This window comes from Dermacentor albipictus, chromosome 1 (assembly GCF_038994185.2).
Source record: "Dermacentor albipictus isolate Rhodes 1998 colony chromosome 1, USDA_Dalb.pri_finalv2, whole genome shotgun sequence".
Taxonomy (NCBI): domain Eukaryota; kingdom Metazoa; phylum Arthropoda; class Arachnida; order Ixodida; family Ixodidae; genus Dermacentor; species Dermacentor albipictus.
Window position 1 is genome coordinate 401,297,898 of NC_091821.1, and position 25,673 is coordinate 401,323,570.

Below are 25,673 nucleotides of genomic sequence, written 5' to 3' on the forward strand. Positions count from 1 at the left end.
CGTGAGGTAAATGACAAAATGACCGTCAAAATTAGCACAGCCAACAAAGAAATGTCCTTACGGCAAAGAACTTGCAACGCGGCTTCTATTTCATACATTGAGACATCGAGTAATCACAGCGTTGTCTTGTTGCGATGGCTTGGCAAGAAAATGACGCATGACCTGTCGAGCGCAGGCATCCGCCCGGCGGAGATGCAGCGCTGCGCGATGCGCCCCTGCGCCCTGGACCAGAACCGCGGCGACTCCGAAGAGGAGGACGAGGTCGACGAGGAGGGCGACGGCGCCGATGGCTTGGGCGCCGAGGACAAACCAGACGCGCCGTACTCGTGGCGCTCGGCGGGATACACGCCCTGCTCGGCGTCCTGTCTGGGAGGTGAGCGTGGGGACGTGGTGCGCTGTTCCCATTGAAACTTGCAATCGAGGAGTAAAATTTTAACTGCAGGAAGATGTATAGCTTTGCAAAGCCATGTCTGCAATTGTTCCGCGTGAGTGTCTCGTTTTTGAAATGTGGGACTAAGCAGGAGCAGGTCCCGTGTCATTGACGCCACTAGGCCTGACGCTGTCAAGCGGAATCGACAAGGTGGCTGTACGAATCAGAGGTGGGATGTATAAAATGGGGGTAGTTTTATCCCGCAGACCCGCTTCATGCCAACCAATGCGCCCCTACAAGTTTGTAACAATAAGTGGGATAACCTTTACAGGGATAACCACACTATATTCGCAGAGATAAATCTCTACAGCTATTTGTACGATAAGTGGTGCGCGTACAACTGCACTGTCAGCACCAATGCGCTGCGAAGGCCGCAACCATTACCTGTTGGCTTTTTCCTAGAAACTTGCTCTGGCATCAAAGAAGCGAGCGTCCGTAGTGCTTTTTTCTTTCGCATAGTGTGTTTTCGTTCACGTACAGGTAGAGCCAAACTATGAGGACTGTGGCTGCCGCGAAAAACAAGAATTGACAGTCATTTTAGCATACGCCAAAGAGGGTGAAGGCGAAAGCCTGCACGCTCAAGAGATATTCATTAAATTACTTGACATTCTCATTCGAATGCGTTGTTACTTCGTATTACTTGTTTTCTCCCACCAAACATCGCGGGTTCGGGTGCCTTAATTGACGTTACCTTAAATAAATGTCTCTTATTTAACTTAGCCCTAATTAACGGCAAAGGTCAGGGGCTCGACACCCACCAAAGGTTCAGGGTGCGACTTCCACCAAAGGTCGTGGGTTCGAGTGACTTAAATAACTCTATCTTCATTAACTTTGCATTAATTCGCCTTAACACCAAAAGTCGTGGATTCGGTTGCCTAAATCTACTCTATCTGAAGATCAATATGAATTTTTTTGGCCTGATGAGCGGCATTGGAGCCAACTGTGAAATAAGACGACGACGAACGCCAGAGCTGTGGCACGAGCACGAGTTTACGCGAGGCGAGCTCGCATGAATTTCCGTGCCACGAGTTTTCGAGGCCATCCTGGGTATGAACCACTTAAGGATTTGGCCTTAATAATTTGGCGGTGATCTATAGGCATGCAGGCTAAACGTTTTCAGTAGAACTGCGCTATTCTCACAGCCGAGTTTACGTTACAGTCCCCAGCTACAAACTCCGTGCACAGGCCGTGAACTCCTTGTCTCACGTAGCCGGACCTCCACCATGTTTAGAGACATAATTATTGGCTGGTATACAAGACTATTCATTTCTCATCGTATGCCCATGCTGTCCGTGCGCTCTCGTTATGCGAACGAGTTTCGACGTGCGCCTCTTTCGACGCAGGAATCCGCGAGTCCTTGGTGGAATGCGTGCGAAACGCGGATGGCCAGCCGGTGAGCTACATCTTGTGCGACATAAAAGACAAACCAGAGACCATCACGGAGACGTGCAACAACATGCCGTGCCCTCCGAGGTATGTCACCCCTTTCCATATCTTGTTCTCATAGTACATTTATGGTTCACTCTTATGTACCTATGCCCTTGCGTGGATGATGAGCGCACCACCAGACTATGAAACGAGTGACTTACTGTTTGCTAGCTTGATTTCGATTACTCGTTTACCTGAACTTCGCTGGCTTCAGTCCACTGGACTTTAAGCTATCTGGCTGCCGTGTGACTTGTTCCTATACGCTTTAAGGAATGAAAGGTTATTCGTCAACAGTTTGAGAGGGCTACGCACGGGTCGAGCTTGGTTACTTCTGCTATCCGTCGCAAATTTTGTTGTAAAACTGCCACACCCTGCTCATTAGAAAACAGTAAACGCACACTTGTTTAGCATGGTAACACAATCTTAAGTCGAATTAACTCGCATTCACGCGCACAGTTATCTGGGTGTTAAGGAAAGAATCACTCGATAGTGGCATTCCGATGACATTTAAGCCTCACCACTGAGTGGTATATCGTACTCATACGAAACCAAGGTAAACTTCTTGAGCCATAGCAAGAGCAGCGAGAGCGCAGTACATAGCTCAAGCCAATCGATGTTTCTTTTTCTTTGTCTCACTCCAGCAATGGAAATGTCTGTATCAATTTTACGTAGTCCATAGGACCGCGCGAATTGTACACTTAAAGTCGCGCAATTCATGGAAGACATAACTATAGTCCTACGCGGACTTCAATAAAATGTACAAAGCATATTTTCGAGAAGAAAGGAAGACGGTGAATAGCTTTATGGATGGCACCTTTCTTTCCCCACTATCATGGGCTGTCACTTTCATGGCAAGGTAGCTTGTCTCGTCACCAAGAACTTTGGCAGTTTCGGCAGAATCAGTGAGAGCGACAGCAAGCTTTAATTTTAGGCTGGAACTCCTCGGATGTTGTCCTATAGATAAGCGAAAGTGGGGGAGACATGTCGGCACGACGCAGTACGCGAGGTAACCCGTGCTGGGCAGAATGAATTAACAGTGCCTCCCTGGTCACTGCCAGACAAAGAAGGTTTATTTGCTACAAAAAGAACGAGGTGCGGTTAGTGGCAGCTACCAGGTGTGTCGCAACGCTAGCGCCACGAGCGCCACCAGTAATGTTACGGGTGATGAGACCGACGGGAAACCGTTGGCGTTAGTCACCACCCAGTGTAGTCAGTCACCACCCAGCGTAATAGAAGGCAGCGTTGGGTTGACGTTTACTGATCGGGCCAGAGTATACACACAGCGCGTTAGCACGCATTCTAGTGCGCTTATAGTGCGCGAGCGCACAAGGCTGATTGATGCCTGCGGCGGTAGGCAGAACGCGTGCCCTTCCTCCGTCACCGAGGTCATTGAGCGTAGCGTTGACGGTGCATCCGCTTCGATTCGTCATTTTTGCAGCGAAACGTAGTCCACCTCTCTAGAGAGCCTGTATCCCTTCGCGTGCGAGCTGCGCATGCGCCGTAAGCGGAACAGCACGACAACGGCGGAGGCGACAGTGGAAATGCGGCTCCAGCGTCCGTATGATTGCTACTGTAATGGAATTTGTCACTTTCGTCCGAAGCAAGGTTTTAACGCTGCGCGTGAACTCTTATGGTGGTATTTTAAATTCACACGTGGAGTTACGACGCAGCACGCGAAACGAGTGCTGCTGCGCAGCGGGAACAGCGCCCTTGCAGGTGCCAGGCGTCTCACAACGACGGCGCAATGAGGAGCGTCGTCACTGGGGCTGCAGCTGTTGCACCTCGATGGGGCACGAGGTGAGACCGACGGGAAACTGCCGGCCTCGTGGAGCGCCCAGTCATGGCGGCGCTGGGACGCTATCGCTGGGACGCTAGCCTGAAACATTAGACAACGTTAACTGGACGTTTACCGCTCGTTTCACTCAGAGCAGTGCGCATATACACACAGCAGCATAACAGTAGCGCTATAATACCAGGGTATTTCACGAAATGCGTTCGAAATTTCTTGAAATTAGTAAAGCTGAGATGAATGAATGATTTCTTCGTGAATATTTTAACCATATGGTTACACACATAAAAATGATTCGGTTTTTCATTAGACATGTAGTTATTCAAATTAAATTAATGAACTTTCCAAACAAAACAGTCATACGATTCGTTCCAATGGAAACTGTAATCGCGTTACCCGAGCAACTCATAACCGTTTCCAGAAACGAAAAAAAAAATATTGATGCTGCTAATTTTTACAGCGTAAACGATTCCAGCTGATTTCACTAAAAGGGAAACTGGGGCTCTATAACGTAAAACTATTCCAAACTTTTCTATTCCAATTCTGCAATCAGCCCTCCGCAATTGGTGAAAAACTTTTTTGGACCACCCCCACTTCACCTGTCTATCACACGACGTCACGAAAACCGCGATAGCTCCCCATCTGATATGACATGTAAACACTGATTATGCATGACTTGACGGAACAAAAGAAAAATATTTATTTCTGATTCGACGCCTTTTCACCATTAGCCTTCGGTCATTGGTCAAATGTTTTCGGGCTGCAGCCACTTCAGTTGCCTCTCACGCGACGTCAGAAAACTGCAAAAGCTTACCGCGTCAAAGTGACGTGTACGCGATAAAGATGTATTATATGCCGAACAAAAGTGAATTTTCTTTTGAAAAGCCGCAGGCTGCCCCGTTCCGGAAGGAATAAAATATGGCTACCGCCGATCGCTTCGGCACTGGCTACTTGCCCCTGCCGGAGAGCACGGGCTTATTTGCATCTAATAAAACTTTTTGCGTGGCTGTGTAACGTTCTGGAGAACTTTCGGCACGTTTACGACCTCGTTCTGCCAACTCTTGTTTCATGAGGATTCGTTTTAGCGTCATTCTTAAGCTTCCGTTGCATGCCACCGCGATTGTCGACGAGCCACCGCAAGCTAAGTGAGAGAAAGCGGACCAATCGCAGACGCCGGCACCACCCTCTTCATCCGGTTATCGATATTCAGTGCAGGGGCTCGGCCCCATGGAATCTCTCTCCACTTGAGCATGCTCCTCGCCTCTTGTGAGCCAATTAGATAAGACAAGCTGCTCAGTGCAGGCAATGTTATTTGTTTTTCAAGCAAACAAAAGTGACCTTCTATGAACGAGGGGAGCATTTGATTTGTTTGTTCAGACAACCCTGCGGGTGACTGCCCGATGCTTGCGTCGGCGGCTACGCAAATTTCACGTCAGGAGGTTGGAATAAAGACATATTGGAATAGTTTTACGTTATACGACCCCAGAACACCCGAAGAGCGCAACTCTCTCGCCCTTGGCAGACACACAGCCAAATCTGGCGTGACTGCTTGCGCCACACCATCGGGCGATGCATCGAGTGACCGACCTCATCAAGCCAAGATCGCGCTATGACTTCATGCATTATCGCAATAAAGCGAACTGCTTTAGTACAAGAACCGCTGGCACGCAGCTTATCACCTCCAAATCGGCGGGAAAATTGTCGCGCCAGCACTCGTACACTCACGCATACAACGTATATATATATACCCTCGGTTTGTGGCAGGTGGAACGCGTCCGACTTCACGCCGTGCACCAAGCCCTGCGGCGGTGGGTCGCAGTGGCGCAGCGTCCAGTGCGTGCACGAGGTCACCAGAGGCGTGGGCAACACACTCGTCGTCCACGAGAGCCACTGCCCGGATCCCAGGCCCCAGGAACGACGAATGTGCAACCTGGTCGACTGCGTGGCTCGGTGGAAACCGGACAAGTGGACCAAGGTAGTAATCGTGCCTCGGTGCAGTCTGTATTAACAGGGCTGATATCGTCATTGTTGTTGTGGCCCGAAAACAACAAGAGTAATCCCTTTGCAGTACGAAAAATAAAAAAGACGCATGCTTTGAACGAAGATGTAAATCCACAGGGCAGGCACTAGGCAAAAGCCGCCTTGTTTTTGGTTTCGTGGCATTTATAAAAAAAAATGATATATATATATATATATATATATATATATATATATATATATATATGAGTCTACGATCATAAACATAGAGGCCCAAACAGCCAAAGCCGTATTTGCGAGCACGAAACCAACGCTTTATTAACGCAAACAGTTTTGTAAAAGGGAAACGCGCCAGCAAATTCATTAACGCAGAATACCAGTGCGATGCGAAATCACTGTGTTCATTAAAGTCTTTCCACTCTCGAATGATTTGGCTTTCATATGAATACGAATAACTAATTTGTTCTCAAATCCGGTATAACATGCGAGTTTTTCTTAACTGTGCAGCCCTTACGTAGAAACATGACGAAAGGCACATCATCGCTTTTAGTTGGCACGAATTATTGCGTGTTATATGGATCTAGATCAAGGTCTTTCTTCATATTTCTCTGGAGAACATCAAAAAATAAAATGACGTCCTTGTAGGTATTAAAACACTGCCTTTTTCGCTAGACAAAATTCGCATTTGCCTATCTTCCCGATAATGTTGGCGTCATGTTTAGAAGAGATCATCACCGTCATCATTAGTGATATGTCTGTGATGCAGTGCTGCGGGAAACACACATATGTTAGAAAAAACTGCTCTGGTTAGGCTGCATCACTAGATTGCGGCTCTGAACATGACTGCGGCTATTTGTTTCCACTTGTGATCAGTGTGTGCTGCGTAATGTCCTTGTAGTTTTCTGTGAGCGCTCTCTGCTATGACTTCCCTTTAGCTGGCACTTACTGTTCTGCATCCCTCTTTTGGCCCTTGTTCTAATTGTGCGCTGATTCAAACCTGCACAAGCATGAACCAACTAGCCTAGAAACAAGGTCTAAGATATAAACGTGCTGTCCCTCCCCCACGTAGTTCTTCTCGCTCCGCCTAGCCTGCATTGTCACCAGTGTACCATTTTCTCCGTATGTCTGTCAAGGAGGTGACAGGACGGCCAGCTTATGCGGCGTTTCCTCTCCGTTTGTAATAGTCTGTTCACTCACGGCCTACAATACGTCTTGATGCCTACGGTGTCGAAAGCTGTGCTCCGGAAACGTACTTTTTGAGGAATTGTTGGGCGAGCTGATTCTCACTAAATGTGTTCCTTTCTTTTTTTTTAACAGCGCAAGTGAAGTAATCAAAATGAACAATGTGACTTTCTTGAATTATTTCCGTTCGGAATTGCATTTTCTGTTTTGATACGTTTAAGATAAAATGTACGAACTAGTCGCTTTCTCTTTCTCGGAATAATTTTTTTTCTTCACCAGCAACGTTAAGACTCCGTAGCGTCATACGTCCCTTTATCTGCATGACATTGCTGCGTAAACGTATGACATTGTGCATTTGAGTCATTTGTGGCTTGCATTTTGGCAATCCTGTCAACGGTACGTACTCGCATAAATGTAAATATTGCACGAGTATAAATTTGTTGCCTTTTTTGTGCATAAACAAACATTGCATGATATTACACGTTCTCAAGATGAAAGTAAATACAATTGCACGCATAGCAATTAGTTGTACAGCCTTTACTTAACCGCTTAATTAAAGCATTGTTTCACATAGATTTCATCATGTACGTTGAATTTATACCGACATGTTTTTCGCTTACATGAATAACACAATCTCAAATAATCTTTTTGATGGAGCTCTCTAGTTTAAAGCGTAGCATTCTTAGCTATTTATCGTGTTTCTGCAGTGTTTCCATTTCGTTTCATTTATCCGTCTGCACGAAGAAACGGGCTTGCGGGTGTATAGCAAGTGAGCCCGCATATATCGCTTCGTCTCATGCTATAGGGGGTCCCTCAATAATCTGAGCCAGCCTGACGAAAATAATCAACTCCCATATCCACTTTTCCGCCATACTTCGTATTTCGTTTATTATTACGCTAATCGGAACCACCAGGAATGTAGTGCTTAAAAGCAAATGATTTTGTATAGTGTACTGTCGCGTACCAGCCGCTGTTGCTTAAATGAAAAAAAAAAAAAACCTGGTGTGCCTGTTTACAGGATGTATTAGACACGTGATCTGTGTCTAGCTAGCGTTCTAGTTGATTTACAACCGAGAACAAGGGAGCCAAACTTCCGCATCCCGTATCGTTGTGCCAAACAATGTTAAGATCGTTCCGACCCTTTCCGCGAAACAACTCGATAGGTTAGAGTGCAGGCACCTATGATCGCACGTTGATTTCTAGAGCGTCTGTGAAAAGCAACCGTTGTGAACATTGGGCGCAGTGCTCCAAAAGTTGTGACGGCGGAGTGAAGACTCGCAAGATCCGCTGCCAGAGGGAGCTAGCGTACGGCAGTGTGGCCGAACTGCCGCCGTCCAAGTGTGCATCCAGGCGCAAGCCCCGCGCCGTCAAACCCTGCAACTCCAAGCCCTGCCGAGGAGTAAAGGGTTCCGTGCAGGGAGGACCCGAGAGAAAGGTGGGCGGCACGTTCCGGTGTGGCTAAACTGCGCTCTTTCCTCTGTGTTTTGGCGACATAATTGTGGTTGTTGCCCGTATGCTGTCGTCGTCATGGTGCCACCTGCAAGCCCATGGCGCATGCCCACACTGCGGGTCTAATCACGATCTTTGCCTTTGTCCTCGCTAGGGTGCACACATGTGGTTGCTAACTACCGCATTAGCACGTCTCGACTACCGGCAGCTTCCGAGCAGACTATACTGAAGTGCGAACTGTTGCTCGCCATGCCATAAGTTGGTCACGGTGCTATTGAAGGTATTGCACTCGAGTGGCCTATCAGAAATACTCAGGCACTGTAGCATTCCCGACCATCTCATATATTTTTTTTTCACGCGTTTGCTTTCTTTCTCTCCCATTACTTTAATCTTCCTTAATCCCGGTACCCTTCCATCAGTGTGGGGCAGCAAACGAGAAGCTTCTCTTATGGCAAAGATGGCTAGATTCCCTGCCTATCCCGTATCATTTCTCACTCTTTATGACCATGAATCTAGGAGTTAAGAGGAAGCAACAAGGACGAAGCAAAGTAACAATATATAAACATTGCTAATGCGAGTACGTTCTTGGCATACTCAGATCAGTTTTCTTTTCTGCTGTCTTGCTATCCATCAATCCCATCAAAATTAGGGGCCGATTCCGAAGATAATGTAATCTAAAAATGTGGGCCAGCCCGGGAGACAGTGTAGCATAAAAAAAAGCATCGGACAGGATTCATATATGATGACTATACAAATGTGCGTATATCCGAAACATGTCATGCATGAAGTGTTAACCGCAGCGTTCCTTTGGACACACTGCGCCTTCTGGCGGTGCCGCTGTGAAGTATGCGCACACCCAGTTGCACATAGACAGTGGCCCAAGTTTGCGTGCCATCAAAGAGATTTATTGAAGAGCGTCACATACTCAGCGGTACCTACCGACTGGTACATATCCAGTGGCCGTATGGGGACATATTCAGTGTTACATATCCACGTTCGCGTCAAAGAGGTTCATTGAAGAGCGACACATACCCATTGACCCATACCCGCGCAAACGGCCCGCATTTTTAGTGGGATAGCTATATAGCTAGAGAACCGGAAAGAAGACTAGTCCAACAATGCATTTAATGCTATTAACATTAACATGTGGGCCTATCACGAAGGTAGTGTAGTCACGTGGGCATATGTTCCACTACTAGATATGTGTCCCTCTTCAATGTACCTTTTTCACGCCACCTTCTGTCGCTGTGTATGGACGAATAGGTATGCGCGGACTTACGAGTGGTGCCACCAGAAGGCGCAGCCTGCCCAGAGGGAAGCGCAAGAGAGTAGTCCAGCTGCAGTACACACCTCACACATTACGCTTTTCGGCTATTCGCACTCTTGGATAGTCATCGTAAATGTGTTCTGTCCGTTTATTTTATGAAGATGTGTTACTATATCTTCGTCTTTGCCCCTTCGTCTATTTCACTGTAATTTGTTCTTTTCTTGCGGCAGGTATCCCTGACAGCCGAAGGAGCAGCATCCGTGTACAGGGGAACGACGCTCAAGATGCGTTGTCCAGGTGTCGTCGTCAATGCTTCCACCGACGTCAGGCGAGTACCAAATATATACCCAGGGATAGACTTCATGGTGGTTTTCTTTTGTCATAACGTCTTTCATTGGTTGGTTGCTTTTGGTAAACGTATGGCGGGGCAGAAGTAGTGAAACTATTACCTTAGAAACTGCATTTACACATTATTTACGAGCTGTAAGCAACGGTGTAGTTAAACAATATCGCTACTATAACCAGTTACGGGCTCTTCTTGCCAGATCTTCGTCTTGGTAGACAGTCGGTCTAGCCTCTATGGTAGAGGGAGTGCATTGAGAGATAGAGATTCTTGTTTTGAAAGGAGGAAAAATTGGGGTAAAGTGCAGCGCAGTAACTGTCTCTCGTGAGAGGACACCTCAACCGCGCTGCACAGGGGGGAAGGGATAGAAAAGAGTGACGAAGAAAGAGGGAAGGAGCAGCAGCGGTCGAACCGCCGTAGGCATGGGGAGGGGGGCTCAGAGGCGATCAGCTAGGGCGATGTCCTCGGCGAACACCAGAATCGCGCGGAAGAGGCGCTTCTGGTTCGAGATGCAGCCCGAGGGGTGCAGTAGGTTGTCCACAGGCAGCATAAGCCAGATGCGTCTTCAGGGCCACGCCCGACTGCTGCGTAACATTATGCTTGCATGAATCCAACCTTCCAACCAGCCCAATTAGCTGTCTAGATTATGCTTGCTTTTATGATTGGTTGACTCCTGTTTTTTCGAGCCACTACAGCATGCCCAATTTGACGAAAGAAATTACAGAGGAGAGTGTTGAAATAGAAAGCTTACATTGAAATGCAACTATAGTAAACAGTACAACGTAACATTCTTTTATACTATAGATTCTTAGCTATGGTGCCTTGCCGAAGTTTTGATATCGACGGTGGTAACGCCCCCAGTAAGGTGGTTACATTCCTGTGATGTCCTGGGAAAAAAAAAGAAAAAGAATGTGACGAAGAAATTTAGCAGCGCCTAATTCAGTTCCGTTTCTATGGCAGTTATTGATGCGGTGGGACACATTGTAAGGTTGAAAAATCAAGTTCCTGGAAAGGGAAGAATAGTAATAAAATTTGTAAAACAGGGTGAAACGTGATTTTGTTCTACATAATGCTTGTGATTGAAGAGCTTGACCAGCTTTGATTGTGGTTAAGTCATGTATGCATTGACGTTCAAAAGTGCTTTGTGAATACTGGCCTAGACGTTCATTTCACTTTTCTTAACAGACGACCCTTAATCGATATGCTGTAAATCTATGTCCACGGGCTTTGCGAAGTCGCGATAGTCTGGCATGCGATTTTCATCCCTCTTTATAGCATAGGCTGGTTCAGTGTTTGTGTTTGTGTGTGCGTGTACCTGTGAGTTTAAAATCATCCTCGGCGATAACTTACCCTATTCTTGTCCTTCTTCGCACGGCGTGCAGCCGAGTGAAGTGGCTCAAGGACGGCGCGCCCGTGAAGGCATCCTCGCGTCGCATCGCCGTCTCAAGGAAGGGGGCGCTGCGGATCCGCAAGATGGACTTCGACGACTCGGGCGTCTACGTCTGCTCGACGGGGACCACCACGGGGCAGCTCATACTCTCCGTGAAGCCGCTCGCGTCGGAGTCTCCGGCGAAAGGTTCGTGGCGGGCACGCTCGACAGCTTTTTATATCATAGAACAGCGCAACTTGGGATTAAGCGCAGAGACGACGCGCACACAGCGCTGACATTCAGCACACTTTCCACTTACTTTCATCCATCCCTAATGGACAGTCTTCATCGTAGGTTGTTGCAAGAAGGGTTGCAAGCGGGAATCGTTCTCGTACGTCTGCCATATACCGTAGTGATGAAGTCAAGCCACCCATTGGCACTTGCGCGTCTGGAGGAAGCCGACTAGTGCGCAATCAGTACAGAAGGCACGAGTGGTTGCATCTGGTATGGGCGCTCGTAGCTCAGTTCAATCTCAAATTAGATTGCTGTAGTAATCTAACGTGTGGACACTGTCCTGACTGTGGACATGAGCAATCTTCACAGATAAACAAAAGCAAATATATATATTTAGCAGCTACAATGCGAGAACAGCTGTGTAGCAGTTAAATAGCGGAACTAGTGAACGGTAGGACGCGTCATGCAGCCATGAATTTATAACGTATTGAGCGCTTGTCCAGAATGGATCAACTTTGTTGAAAGTATTGTTTGAAAGACTACAGTGGTGGTATCTTTGTTTTTTCTGCCATAGAGTATGGCCGCTGATGATAATTCTTGCGTTAATGCTGGTGTCGCCTGGGTGGCAGCCTTATGTGTCGATAAAAATTATGTTGATGCTCTCTTTTTTTATTAGGTGTGGACCAAGAGACATACAGTACAAAAGACCTGCGAGGAATTGGCGCGAAGCGCCCAAAAGGAGTCGACTTTCCCGCCTTTATCAATGGTGTCGATGACGCCAAGAACAAGAAGGGGCTCAAGGTATTCTGAGCATTTTTTGTATGGCATATATTTTCGAATAATCAAATTTGCATAAAAGCGCGCATGCAGCGTCCATTCGGTATGCTTCTTTTTGTGTGTGGCCTGCTACATTGCTTTGAAGTAACAAAATTCATCTTATGTTGCGTTCAGGCTGCCTTAAAAAATGATAAAAATGTTATGCAGATTTTTTTTTGTGTGTATGTGTCATAAAAGCCTGCAGCAGAATCAAGAAAGCTTCTCAAAGTTCAATAGCTGGTAATGGGACGATCAGCCTACTTCGCTAATGGTATGTCCTTCACCACGACTGGCTGGAATCTGCTTGTAAGAGCAGTGCTAGTCTAAAGACTGTTTTGTGAATGTTTAATGTAAGTTCCTAAATAATGTTTAAATTATGTTCCTTTCCCCCTACCGGCCGCTCGCACTACTGCTGAAGCGCGATCAGGAATAGCACTGCAATATAATCGTTGCAAGCGTCATCAGGGAAGTAGTGGCCAAATACTCCACCTACGAAGCCAATGCATGCTCTGGTTAAGGCAGTGTCTTGGTGAAGCTGTGAGCCTTCCTAATTAGCATAGCCTCATTGGCTGTCGGAAACTATTTTTGGAGGTTTCAGGTGCCACGACGAGCCTCAAGATGTAGCACGGACAAGGGTTCGAACTTAGGACCTTGAGCATAGACACCCGATGTTATACCTCACCTCCACGCCATTCCCTTGATATTGAGGAGGAAATACACAGAAGAATAAAAATAGGTTGCAGCGCGCATGGTAAGCATTATCAAACCATAACCATGAGCTTTCCACTATCCTTGACAAGAAAAGTGTACAATAGTTGTATTGTACCGCTGCTAACGTATATGGCAGAACCTCGAAGGTTAACAAAGAAGCTCCAGAACAAGTTAAGGACCGCGAAACTGCCAGTGTAACGAAAAATGTTGGGCTTAACGTTAAGAGACGGGAAGAGAGCGCTGTGGATCAGAGTAAATGGGGATAGCCGATATGGGAAAATGTAGGTGGGCAGGCTACGTAATACGTAAGGAAAATAATCGGTAGTCTATTTGAGTTACAGAGTGGGTGTCATGGGTAGGGAAGCGCCATCGAGGACGCCAGAGAATTAGGTGGCTGGATGAAATTAGACAATTTGTAGGCACAATTCGGAGTCAGCTAATGCAGGACAGGAGTAATTAGAGATGGCTGGTAAATGCCTTTGTCCTGCAGTGAACATAGTATAGGCTGACTATGATGAGAATATTTGCATTATCCCAGCTCTTATTTCTTTAAAGAAAGAGAAGAAAAAAGCTTTTAGCGAAAAAAAAAAACATTCTATGAGATGGCCGACATAAGTGTCGGTAGCTTTCAGAGCTCCATATCAAGAACCTGTCAAGGAATGTGCCTTAGGTGCTCCTAACTTCAGAACAGCACAAGAAGGCCAACAAACACTGACACCAAGGACAACATAGGGGAAATTACTTGTGCTTAGCAAGTGACATAAAGAAACGATAGATTAATGGAAATGAAAGTGGATGAATAATCAAGGAAGGAAGGAGGGAAGAGAAAAGAAGAAGGGAGGGAGGTTAACCAGAGTAACGTCCGGTTGGCTACCCTACACCGGGGGAATGGGAAAGGGGAAAGCAAAGATCACAGGGAGAGAGAGGAGGGAAGGAAAGAAGGAAATTGTGGCAAGTTCGCTGACGCGTGTGGTTTTACAAAAATTGCCTGAATAGTCACAGGTGGTCGCACAAACCCGTCGTCCTTAAGAAACACAAAAGTGCCTTCACCGCTTTATGGGCCGACGGGCGATGGGGGCGGTGTTCCAGCAGCACCTGCATGAATGAATAATCAATTTACCCCAGGTGGTGAACGATCCCACAACCTTCGCATTTCGCGTGGATATCCACGCAGCATGTAACCTGGGATGGTCTTAGGATGACTGGTACGACCCGTGTGTCAGTTCTCGTACACTAATTTTATTCAGAAAGAGTACAATATTACTGTAGTGGTTGAAGTGGTGTTGGGGCTGGTGGCGATTGTGAAACAGATGAGGTGATCTGTCTAAATGTTTACACGAGGCTTATTTGGGAAAGCAGGCGACGAAGAGGTAGATAAGAATAACTCTGGCTCACTACGGAAGCCCAACATGTCAAGCTCTATACTGAGTGCCCCAGCTGACATTAGCCAAGCTCTTAAAAATAAGATATAGAATATACGAAGACGCAGCCACTGGTAATCTGTCAGCGATGACGTACCGTACAAACAGGAATTTTCATATATCGTATTTACTCGATTCTAAGCACCCCCTTTTTTTCACGATCGCGATGCCCAAAGTGAGGGGAGTGCTTAGATTCACAAAATCTAAAATGACCCCCCCCCCCCCTCCCTGTTTTCGCTGCGACATCAAGACGAGATGGGTGCGAGAAATAACATTTTATTTTGCAAACATTCAAAAGAAGAATCGGTGCAGACAGTGAGCCCACCGCTTGTGTCGGATGCTCAGTCACTAACACTGCCACTCGAGTTCGTCGCACCGCTTGAACCACCGCTCTCGCTATCCCACAGCAGGCCGTCTTCCATTCCGTCGTTTGTGATCGAGCACTTCTTCAATGATTTGACCACAACATCCACTTGGACCCGCTTCCAAACGTCCGAAATCCACATTGCGATGGTTGATGGGTACGCTTTCTGCAGCTTTCGCCGTACAGCCGTACAGTCCGGCTGTACGGCGTACCCGCGCCGCGGACGCCGTGCCACTTCGGGACCCCGACGGCTCCGGCTCGATGACAGAGTTAGCAAGCGCGCTTGGCGGCCTTGGCCACGCGCTCTTCCTAACAAAAGGGGGCGGGGGGGTTGTGCTTAGATTCGCATGCAAACTTTTTTCCCAGTTTTCTCGCGAAAATAGAGGGGGGGGGGGTGCTTAGAATCGCGAAAATAGGGTAATTGAGCTGTCGATAATTACAGTACATTAATTAACGAACTGTTTAATAACTGAGTTGAGGACGTGAATTTTAATAGAAAAGTAATAATTGTGTTTCGAAACACCCGGTTCCTTTCTTTTCGGTGTGCTATGTCTGGCGTAATTATTTTCTCCACGTTACAGAGGAAACGGGCGAAATGTGAAAATAGCCGCGTAATTAGGCGTCCGCACGCTGCGACATCAGCGGTCCCAGGCGTTAATCGGAAGAACTAACTCTGCTCAATGCCTTTGCCCTGCTCCTCAATGACGCTGCGCACTCCATTGGCTTCGCGCTTCACGCGGAAAAGGCAGCTCGCGGGCAAGTTGTTAGCCTGCATCGTACGATTAACATACACGTACACCCGTGAGCAAAAGTATACGGACCAGGGATTGCGCGATAAAACTCATTTTCTCCTCTGTCTTTGAATACAACTTGAAATTAAAGACTGTAGTCGAAACTTGGCATTACAAATCTTCTAGTGCACTCGCCAGTTTCCGCTTAGGCATGCTAATTGCGAAAAAATTCCGTTCTTTCGGTGACCCTGTGGTCCGCATACTTTTGCTCACGGGTGTACATCTACACCATCCTTGTTCTGTAGCTTCCACAAGCACCTTCACCACCGCGAAACCTTCTCGCCGCCAGGAGAGCATTGAGGCTTTGGGAACGCTACTCAAGCCGCGCTTGGCGGCCCTGGACCTGTTTTGATCGTGCGAGCGTTTGCGCGTAAACCGGTAGTGGCGCGAGGATCACTAAACAGCTTCCCAAGCGCACCGTTCTCCCACTCCCAACGCAGGACCGCGACGGTCAGGCGATCCACGAGATCAAGGGTACGCTCGAGGACCCGACGGCCCGGTCGGGAGCGGCGAGCTACCACGGAGGCGCCACCATCCCTAGCATCCAGACGCTGCTCTCGGACTTCCACAAGAGGCTGGGCGGAGGCAGCAGTAAGCAGCATTCGGCTTTTCACGATCCACTTGTCCGACGGAATTCCCGTCATGCAAACACAGCTTTCAGCTGGACACCTAATGCTCTAACCGGTATTTCGCGGCAGTCTTTGAGAGGAAGAGATGCAGTGCAGTTGCTGAGTAATTGTTTTTTTTTTTTGTTCTCACGTTCTTTCTATTCGGGCGTGCTGTTAAACCCGGCAATAAAAGGAATCCATAGATTAAGAGAAGATGTGATCATTCTGCGCCAAGAAAAAAACCACCGATGTAAAACAATGGCAAAGTGAAATCGCTGCAGTGTCGACCACCGATGAAAACAAACGAAGCCACGGATGAAAATAATGACCGGTACAGGTCACAGTGGCTAGGCGGGTTGAGGCGACACGTGCCCATTGCCGATGACCTTATCAACTATGATTTGTACAACGTCCTAGTTTGTTCGACACATTCCATCAGACCTTGAACGATGTGAGCCTATTAAGGCTCACCATATATATAGCCCAGTAATCCACAGTGCTAAGCTAGTAAGCCTGTATACGAAGCATTGAATTATGACACCGAAAGACCATACGCATAAAATTTGCCAGGGGGAGCGGTGCGAATTGATAGATGGATGGCGAAGGGCCACGAGGTAAGTGCCAACGTTAACTTACATCGTCCCCCTCCCCGTCTACCTGCAACTCGCAGGCCAAGTGAAGCCCGAAACCCTGGCATCGGAGGACGACGACGACGCCCTTATGCACAACAGCTACGTCCTCGGTCGGGGAAATGCGGATAGCCTGCAGTTCGAGTGGGAGACCACGCCTTGGTCCCTCTGCTCACAAACGTGCGGAGGAGGTGGACTACAGGTTAGTGCTGTACGCGTACCTTCCGCGCTACGTCATCATTATGTGATAAAAGTTGCGACCGAAAAGCGACCACCACGTGGAACTTATGTGCGACGTATTTTCGGGCGCGCCGTCGCTTGGCGTCGGTGCATCCATTTTACGCTGCCGAGCGACCGCGCTTTACTCACATCCGAAATGTGCTCCGTGCAAAAAGAGTTGCATTCCGCTGTAGCGAAATGTGTACATGATACGGCGGATTACCACCGGGTTGTATTTTGACAATGATAACAGAGACGTTATAAACCAGCATAAAATGGACGGTGGGGGATCTCCTGCACTGAAAATACGTACGAAATAGGCCTTGCGTGAGTCGTCGCTTAATGAAACCTGCAGTACCAAACAACTTGTCGACACTGCTTATTGACGCCTCGGTGTGTTTTATTTCTTCACTTGGTGCAGGTATGTTAGATGTCTGGTTCCGGGGAGTACAGGACCAGTAAACGCACCGCAGGATATTTCCATAGGCATGTAGAAGAGAGCTCGCCACACGCGAAAATTTTTTGTTCGAAAAATGACATTCTGCTTTTTGAGATACTGTGTTATCGAAAAAGCAGTAGGCAGGCATCGTCAACAGCGAAATGCTTGTTAGAGCTCTGGGTACTCCACACTTCTAGGAATTTTTGAAGAAAAGCTTCTGAGCCAGCTCGAGTAGCAATGGTGGTTGCATGAAATAACATGTTAAAAGCTCAGATTCTGACTTTGGTTCGCGCAATCATGTTTTATTCAGTGCGCTGTTTATTGCACGATACATAATCCTTTTATCGCTAATTCCTATCCTAATAAATAGGTTAGACAGTGGATTTTCCCCTTTTTTTGTTATGTGGCTAACAAGTGAACTAGTCCTGAACTAAGTGCCCAACAAACGCTAACGCAAAGTAGAAAAGGTACCAGTATGTTCCCGCGATTTAACGACAGATTCAAAGTAAGTGGCACCTAGAAAAAGCCACCGATGAAGAACTCGCAGGTGAACACAGCTCGCAGCAGTGGGTTCGGCTGTCCTCCGTCCTTGTTTTATTGCGTTGCACATTGTTTCCAGCTAAACGAGCTGTTCAGTTGGAAGAACAGATCGGATTTCTCGGAACGGGAGAGAGTGTTGTTGCTTATTCCTTATTACAGACTATCGTCATTCATATCTCTTCTGCTACCTGCAACCACCAACACTGTGTGCTGTCACGGGAAGCTTACTTTGCCGCGTTATAGGTATTTTAACGGCGAAGCATCGTAATTGTCCTAAGGGTGCAGAGAGATGGAAAAAATGAAATATGGAAACCATGGTTGTCCGGCGCCAAATGCAATCTTCAGAGGTGGTACTTTAGGCACATGAGCGACGAAAAAGTGTTTATGTGGGTAGTTATGTCAACCAGCCGTCACCCACTTCATAAAGTCTAAATCTTGAGCACATTTGCACTGGAATGTTATAAGAAGACCCAGCTTGATGAAAGCGTCTCCTGGCGATCCAGCTTATTAAATGAAGCTTGAGGAAGTTCAAGAAAGAAGTGTTATTAAGGATTTGGCATGCTAATATTAGAAGTGTAGATAATATGGCAGGAATGCGAAAATATTGCTGAAAATGCAGCTTATTACGATATCTTTATTCTACGTGTGATGTTCCTGGTTTTTCTTTTCGTTTTCTTTGATTAACATCAATTAGGCGATGGTCATTGGAAGATGATGCTTAACCGTGAGCTGCTCTATACGCCTCGTCGCAGGTACGTGTGGCACAATGCATGGTTCGCCTGCACAATGTATCGAAGACCGTGGACAACACGCTGTGCGTGGACGCCGGCATGGAGGCGCCACTGATAATCCAGAGCTGCGGTACCGACAGCTGTCCGCGTTGGGTAACGGACCCCTGGACGGAGGTAAGTGTTTCACTCCAAAATAGCTACCAGGGCTGAAGCCGTCCGACGCGTTTCGAAACGCCCGACGAGACATTGCAAGTGAGCCAGCGGCAACTCAACAGCAGGACGCCCTTCCAGAGACCTCGATTGTGGCCTCGTAAAGCGGGGATCAAAGATGCTGGAAGTCGGCGGTGTCCCTTGAGAGAAATACTGCGAGTTTATTTACAGTAGTGGGGATACTTAAAGCACTGTCCTGGTGGATGCCTTTCCCGGTTTCAGAGAACGTTAATTTTTAAAACGAAACGTTAGCGACGTTCTCGTGAAGCAGTACAATGACGCTGTTATTTCTTTTTTTTTGGCGTGTAGTGCACGAAGGGCCATTGCCTGGGCCTCAGCCGTGCAGTCCAAGAGCGTCCGGTGAGCTGTCGACTGGCCAACGACACCATTGTGGAGGACAAGCACTGCGATGTTTCCATTAGGCCTCAGGATCAGCAGGAGTGCTTCAGCGAACTCTGCAGAGGCGTCTGGAAGGTCGGCGAGTGGTCGGAGGTAAAGTGACTCGCCAGTCACCTCGATGCTGAGGCGATCGACAATGGTCGAACAAGGGAAGCCTCAGCCTAGAGCCAACGTTTCGACTAGGGAATTTTCGACGAATTCTCCCGTTGAAACGTTCACTGCAGCTTGATGTACCTCTTGTTCCACGACCCTGGATCACTTAATGTATTCATTTTTCTGTGAGTCTCTATTTCATTTGGATCCCAATGTTTAAGGTAATACGTGCCTTCACTGTAAATTCAATTTGTTAAATTTCCATTTTCAATCAACTTTTTCTCTGTTAGGTCATGCTTTTAAGAGAACAAGCCAATATCACTTAAACTATTGGGCTTAACGTGCACATGTTGAATATTATATTATTAGAGATACCATATATAGAGTGAAGAGCTCCGGTTAATTATGACCACTGTGGTTTTTTAATGCATTAAAGTGAGCTGCATGAACGATTTCCTTCTTCGCTCACATCAAAATGTGGCCGTCGAAGCGCGGGTCAATACGTAAATAGACGAAGAAGAAGCGCATTGATGGTTGTTTAACGAATCGAAGCTGTTTTAGTTTATGGTCAGGGATTGTGTAACCTTTTTTTCCATGCATTAGCATGTACTTAATGCGATGCATGCATAATTCCCACCTAAAGGCGGAATCCGAAAACCATGGTGTACTTAGTTTAGATGCTTGTAAAACAGATGGAAGACCAACGCGGTGAAAATTGCTCTATCTCATAGCACGCACGTTGTTTAGGAATATTAAGCCTCATAAATCAATCTGCCGCAACGTTTGTCATTGGCTGTTTTGTTGCTCTATTTTCCCAGTGCACAGCTACATGCGGAGAGAGTGGCTTCCGCACACGTATTCTGCGCTGCGTGTGGTACGGCACAGACCGGCCCGCCGGAGACTCGTGTCGGAGTCACGACCGACCCGAAGTGCTCCAAGGATGCAAGGCTCCACCGTGCGACGCAGCCAGTGAGTGGCGCTTAGTACTTATGACTCAGCTGATTTGACATGCGTGTAATGTTTCATCAATTGCGCAGGGAGCAACAGGGCTCTCGCGAGAGCTATTAGCCACTTGAGTTGTATTCGCTCAGCTGGACTGAGTCCGCAGCCAAGCGTGACATGCCTGAACTGGTACGAATAGCGGCTCGTATGCGGTGAAAATTGCAAGAAAAGTACATGCGATGAAAAAACAAAAACAAAAACAAACAGGCTGTAAACTGGAGTGCTATTCGGCCGTGTATTGTTGACGGGTTTTCGGCTGACATGATGTGCCATGGTGAGTGGCACATGATTAACAGCACCACGGTGCACTAGAATTATAGCTCTCTGAAGACAGTGCATACGGCACGTTTTGTCCGTTGTTCTCAACATTCTGTACCGTCAAGGCCGATGAAACAGTGCAGCTACAAGTGGATTTATGCCATGTGCCTTTGGCCGGTGGTTCAAGACAACTTTTGAGCGGCTGGTTACTGATAGTCCTGCTTCTTGGTAAGCAGCGGGCCTCTTGACTTTAACCTTTGAGCAACGATTCCGCCATACGCTAGACGAGCGTCATAGTTACGAAGGATACAGGCGAAGGTGTGCCTTCATTCGAGTTACTGATCGTTCACTCTACAGCAACTGTCATCGCCTGCATTTAGTGCAGCTCGACTAGCTGTGGCCTGCAAGTATGGCATCGCTTGCCGAGAAAGATTTGTCTTGGCCCAGCGACTAACACTATAGATGTCGCAAACGCACGCTGCCGCAAAGCACTCCCGTGCTCTAAAGACAGATGGGCTTGGGTGCGCTTTGGGTCTCTGTGGACTTTCGAAAGCGCAGCCAAACCTTAACATACAATGCCTCTGACGTAAAGAAGTCGCCAACACTCCCTTTGTTGTTAGAGTGCTTAGGCATGCGTGTCACTTATATTTTATTCATGTGTTTTCTCCCTTTCTTTTTCTTCGTTGCCTCGCCCCCTCCCAAGCAGGGCAAAACTGCGAAGACCACTCACGCAACTGTCAAATGATCCGCCAGTTTCGCATGTGTCACATGAAGAACTACCACGACCTTTGCTGCGCCACCTGCGAACGCAGCTAGAAGCTTCTTCTACCGGTTCCGCCTTGGGACGGCTGCCGCGCTTCCAATGCCGGCTCCGCCAGCGCCTTGGCCTTGTCGAAGCAGTTGGCCAAAGCGTCGCCGTCCGACACCGCTTGGTCAACCACCGAGACCGACCGCAGCGGCTCTGTCGTCGTCGTCGTCGTCGTCGCGTTTATTTTTGTCCCTCCAGCGGCCGCCGACAGGTGATGAGGCCAGCTGAGATGTTGCGTCCGTTGGCGATGTTTCGTGGAAAGCTTCCCCAGTGTGTGGTCCGTGACAGAAGGTTTAAGACGTGGTGCGACGAGATAAAGGCGCTGCAGGTTTCAGAACGCGTTCGCAGCAGCAGCGCGCTATAGCGATGGCTGCGCGATGTTTGTCTGTCGCGTAGAGAAGTTTTGTTGTGCTTTCGTGACCCGCGCACGGCGGATGCGGTGGTGACGGGAATGCCCGAAACCGTGTTGACAACTGGGCTGTCATTCTCGTCTGTCGAACCATCGCCGTCTCCCTGTGAATCAGATGAAGGAGAGATTCTACGGCGCAGTGTGTCCTCTTACAGCACTGTGCTGTAGACAGTCGCATCTTTCGCACTGAGTAAGTGTAATGTTCGCCTTGTAGCAATGTTTATAGTCTCAAGCTGAAGAAGAAAATGCCGCCGAAAACGAGTAACTAAAGCTTTAAGAGTGCTTGTTAGGGCTAATAAGTTGACATATTCAGGAAAACGCCGGGGCGTAGTCGAGTGTGAGATCCGTCAACCCCTTCGGGGAGAATTCGGTGCCTAGGCGGACTCGAGTAGCCGGAGATCTTGCAGGTGTTAGCATTAAACAGCCTTCCTTTTTATATATCTCTTTGTTGGTGATTTCGTTCTTGTGTGCCCCCATTAGGACCACCCACATAAAATGTCACGCGCAAATGCTAAGGTCACTAGACCATCTAGGCGTGACTGCCTGTTTCTCAGAACAATGTGAGAAGCACCGAATCAGCCGAACTCTACCCGTTTGACTACAGACATCTGATGCTCGTTTATAGGAAACATGCGCATGGTCTCCTGATGGATGGCTGTAGGTCGAAAGGATGGGCAGGGCAAGCAGTCACGACAACAAGCTCAAGAGTATAATTAGAACGAGGTTTCTCAAGATGATATGTAGCATGACCTTGGCCTTGTTTTATGGTGCAAGTTACATTTGTCTCGCAAAATTAATGTGGCACCACTGCGGTACAGACACATTATTCAGTTGCAATTTTTTTCTTTTTTGTTTTCATTTATTATACTCTTTGTACAAATATCAATTATTGCATCTTTGAAAGTTGTCTGACAACTAGCGAGAGCGGGATGGCGAAATGACGAGCAACCAGTCCATTCTGCGGTTAGTTAGGTGTAGTACATATATGTGGCACCCCTGCGAATAGTGCTTCGCATAGTCCCCTTCCCGTAGACTTGGAAGTCGGGACGCAATGCCAAGTTTGATTTATTTTAAATTTCTTCTGTCATGACATCCAGTTGGCGTGCAGCCTGCCGGAGAGAGAGAACCATGCCGCTTTGTGAGCGGTATACTTCTTCAGAATGAAGCAAATTTGAAACGTTGCCACTGGTGCTGTACATGGTATTAAGTTCGTCCTACTGAAATGTGTCCGTATGCCAGCCAAACATTTCACCTTTTTACGTCTTACTCACTGATTGTTTATGGAATTCACCAATATTCCGCGCGAAGTTCACATGATTTCTTATGAATGGTGCGAACAACGATACGTGGAATTACACGGCAGCATGCAAAGCGTTTCAGTAAGGCGATATGTATTCTCACCTCTCAGTCGAAGTTGTCAGTGCTGCGTATGCGTTTGTGCCATAGGCGAGATGTATTGCGTTTTATGTGCGAAGTCCTGCTTTGTAGAACAACCAATGTGAAGAGATAACAACATTTTGTGTTGTATAAGTGCACTGCCATAACATTCCTTGGAATAGAATACACTGAAGTCACTGCAATCAAGCTATGTTTGGCAAAGAACGGGAAACAAGCTAACAGTTCTGATTACAGGTTAGCGCTCTGTTTTCCATGTTTACAGATGTCTAATACTGTACAGGTGATGATTTTCGGTCAAAACAGCAATGTTGTGCTCATGAGGCCCGTCTAGATTAATAGCGTTATTAAGGAGGGAACGCTCTCCCATTTCCTCGCGTCAATGTTAGATCGAAAATGCTTTGTGGGACTTGCAGCACAAAGCGTGGAAATACCGTTATTGCTGAGTGAATTATGTTGTAGTTGATGTTAATCGCTCTCTCGTTCAACTGAACGAGTTTCAAGGTAGGCGCATGTCATTGTTTACACCGAAAAGTTACATCACTGCAATAATACAATGTTTTGTTCTGTATAAAGTGATTTTATGATGATTTTATATTTTCTCGAATATAGCACCTCTAATGCATTGTACTATAGTGTAGCGCAACTGAAGAATCATTACCCCTGTTCGGAAAGCTGGTGTTGAATTTTGCATACTTGTATGTTTGTTGAATGTTACGTCCCCTGTCGGGCGACACTACTCCTCGACAACAAAACGGGTTTATGTGACACGAAAACATTTCGAAATGTTTCGAGCTTTCGTGTCCCCTACGCTGCATTTGTGTTTAGTCATGCATCCTGGTTTTATCATTTTTCTGTTCTGTCTTCCGTTTCGATTCGTCATTGTTTTTTTTTTCCTCGTACACACCGAGAAGGTGATGCTCTCGTCTGAAGGTTTGTGTTTTACTTGAAATGGAAAAAAAAGTATAAAGAGTGTGTTCAAATTACTGCGACTGGCCCTGTATCACGCGGCATAAGCTACCTGTCCTGTGAATTAAGCCGTTAAAATTAAGCTTAACATTGTCCAAGTTGATACTTTCCCTTGCGTCGTGTTTTTATTGACTTGCTGCAAAATCGGTCACATGTCGAGCCCCAAGCGGGCAGTAAATTTTCTCGTTCGAATGGCGCCCACGTTTGTCGCACCACCGTTTGAAACCTATTTCTTTGGTAGTACAGTTTCAAATATTCCGCTGGAAGTCGTTTAAGCCATATAAATGTTTATTTTGTGAGTGCAAACAAGCGACCCTCGTCGTACTTGCAGTGATGAGGTTTCGAGGATCAAGCGCGACTCGCAGCCGGAAAATACAAAGCGGAAATGTGCGCGTTGACCACGAAGGATCGATTTGAGGAAAGCGAACTTCTCAGGCTCTCAACTACGGTCAGTGTGATATTGAGGAAACAGACATGATACTGGCCCTTGGTCACATTTATTGTGACTTCTACACATATGCTCTGCATCCTGCTACCATGTGTTTCTATAGAATAAATAATTAGGCCTCAAATGGCTCTACTTTCCTCTCGTGCTTAGCCACATGGACCTGAAATGGTCTTAGACACGTGAACGAAAATATGAGCCGATTTTGCGAAAATACATCTATGATGGCTAGCGCTGCATCATAAGTTCATGGAATTTTCTTGCGTTTCGCGCCGCCTTACGTACTTACTCTTCGAACAAATCTATGTGGTGCCTACTGTGTATAGCTGTATACAGTAGTACGTTCATATTGTTACCTGTCTCTGTAGGGCACACTAGATCATTTTAGCTAGCTGTCTCTCAAGGTTGTGTCCAATGTTTGAGAATGAAAGCTTCGTGAACATTAACAGTTGGTTGTCACCTAAAGTAAATGAAAATGGCATGCGTTTCCGGAGACACTCAGTCAAAAAATATGTCATTAAAGTGACATTTGTCCGTATTTTCGTTCATTACGGTTGTCCGTGCGCTTCACTCGGGAAAATGTCGAAGGGCAGGGCACAAATATTTCGCCGTACACTACTTTGCTCCATGTAAAGACCTGACACTTGAAGGAACCACGAAGGGCTGAGTGGTATGACTATTTAGGTGGAGTGAAACAGGCATATCGGTGAAACCATGAAAGCTGCCTTGAATCACGAATGACGCTAGGTCGGTGGTCATGCCTTTCTTTTTCTCTCTGAACTCACCTAATAGCGTTGCCCCACCCCCACTTTTTTTTTCTTATTCCGTCAAATGCTTCCAACTTGTCATGAGTAGGGTACGTAGCCTGTCATTCCCGCAGCTGCTTCAGGAGGTACGTGATACCCTAATTTTCCTGTAGAACATTCCCCGTTGACGTTGCTCTTGCGG

The 25,673-nt window shown here is 47.1% G+C and overlaps 1 protein-coding gene across 2 annotated transcripts in view; it reads left to right on the forward strand.

Moving 5' to 3' along the window:
* Nucleotides 1-25,273, forward strand: part of nolo (no long nerve cord) — a 230,141-nt gene extending 204,868 nt beyond the window's left edge. Inside the window, exons 11-23 of one of the 2 annotated variants that reach the window (XM_070532116.1) lie at nt 176-373; nt 1,774-1,903; nt 5,412-5,622; nt 8,050-8,241; nt 9,753-9,850; nt 11,248-11,441; nt 12,145-12,269; nt 16,012-16,162; nt 16,850-17,010; nt 18,759-18,911; nt 19,257-19,439; nt 20,258-20,408; nt 21,403-25,273. In XM_070532116.1, the coding sequence (XP_070388217.1) occupies nt 176-373; nt 1,774-1,903; nt 5,412-5,622; nt 8,050-8,241; nt 9,753-9,850; nt 11,248-11,441; nt 12,145-12,269; nt 16,012-16,162; nt 16,850-17,010; nt 18,759-18,911; nt 19,257-19,439; nt 20,258-20,408; nt 21,403-21,515 (2,060 nt within the window). In that variant the 3' untranslated portion in view covers nt 21,516-25,273. The remainder of the gene's footprint in view (nt 1-175; nt 374-1,773; nt 1,904-5,411; nt 5,623-8,049; nt 8,242-9,752; nt 9,851-11,247; nt 11,442-12,144; nt 12,270-16,011; nt 16,163-16,849; nt 17,011-18,758; nt 18,912-19,256; nt 19,440-20,257; nt 20,409-21,402) is intronic. The other variant, XM_070532117.1, reaches the window with a different exon arrangement.
* The last annotated feature ends 400 nt before the right edge of the window (nt 25,274-25,673 follow it).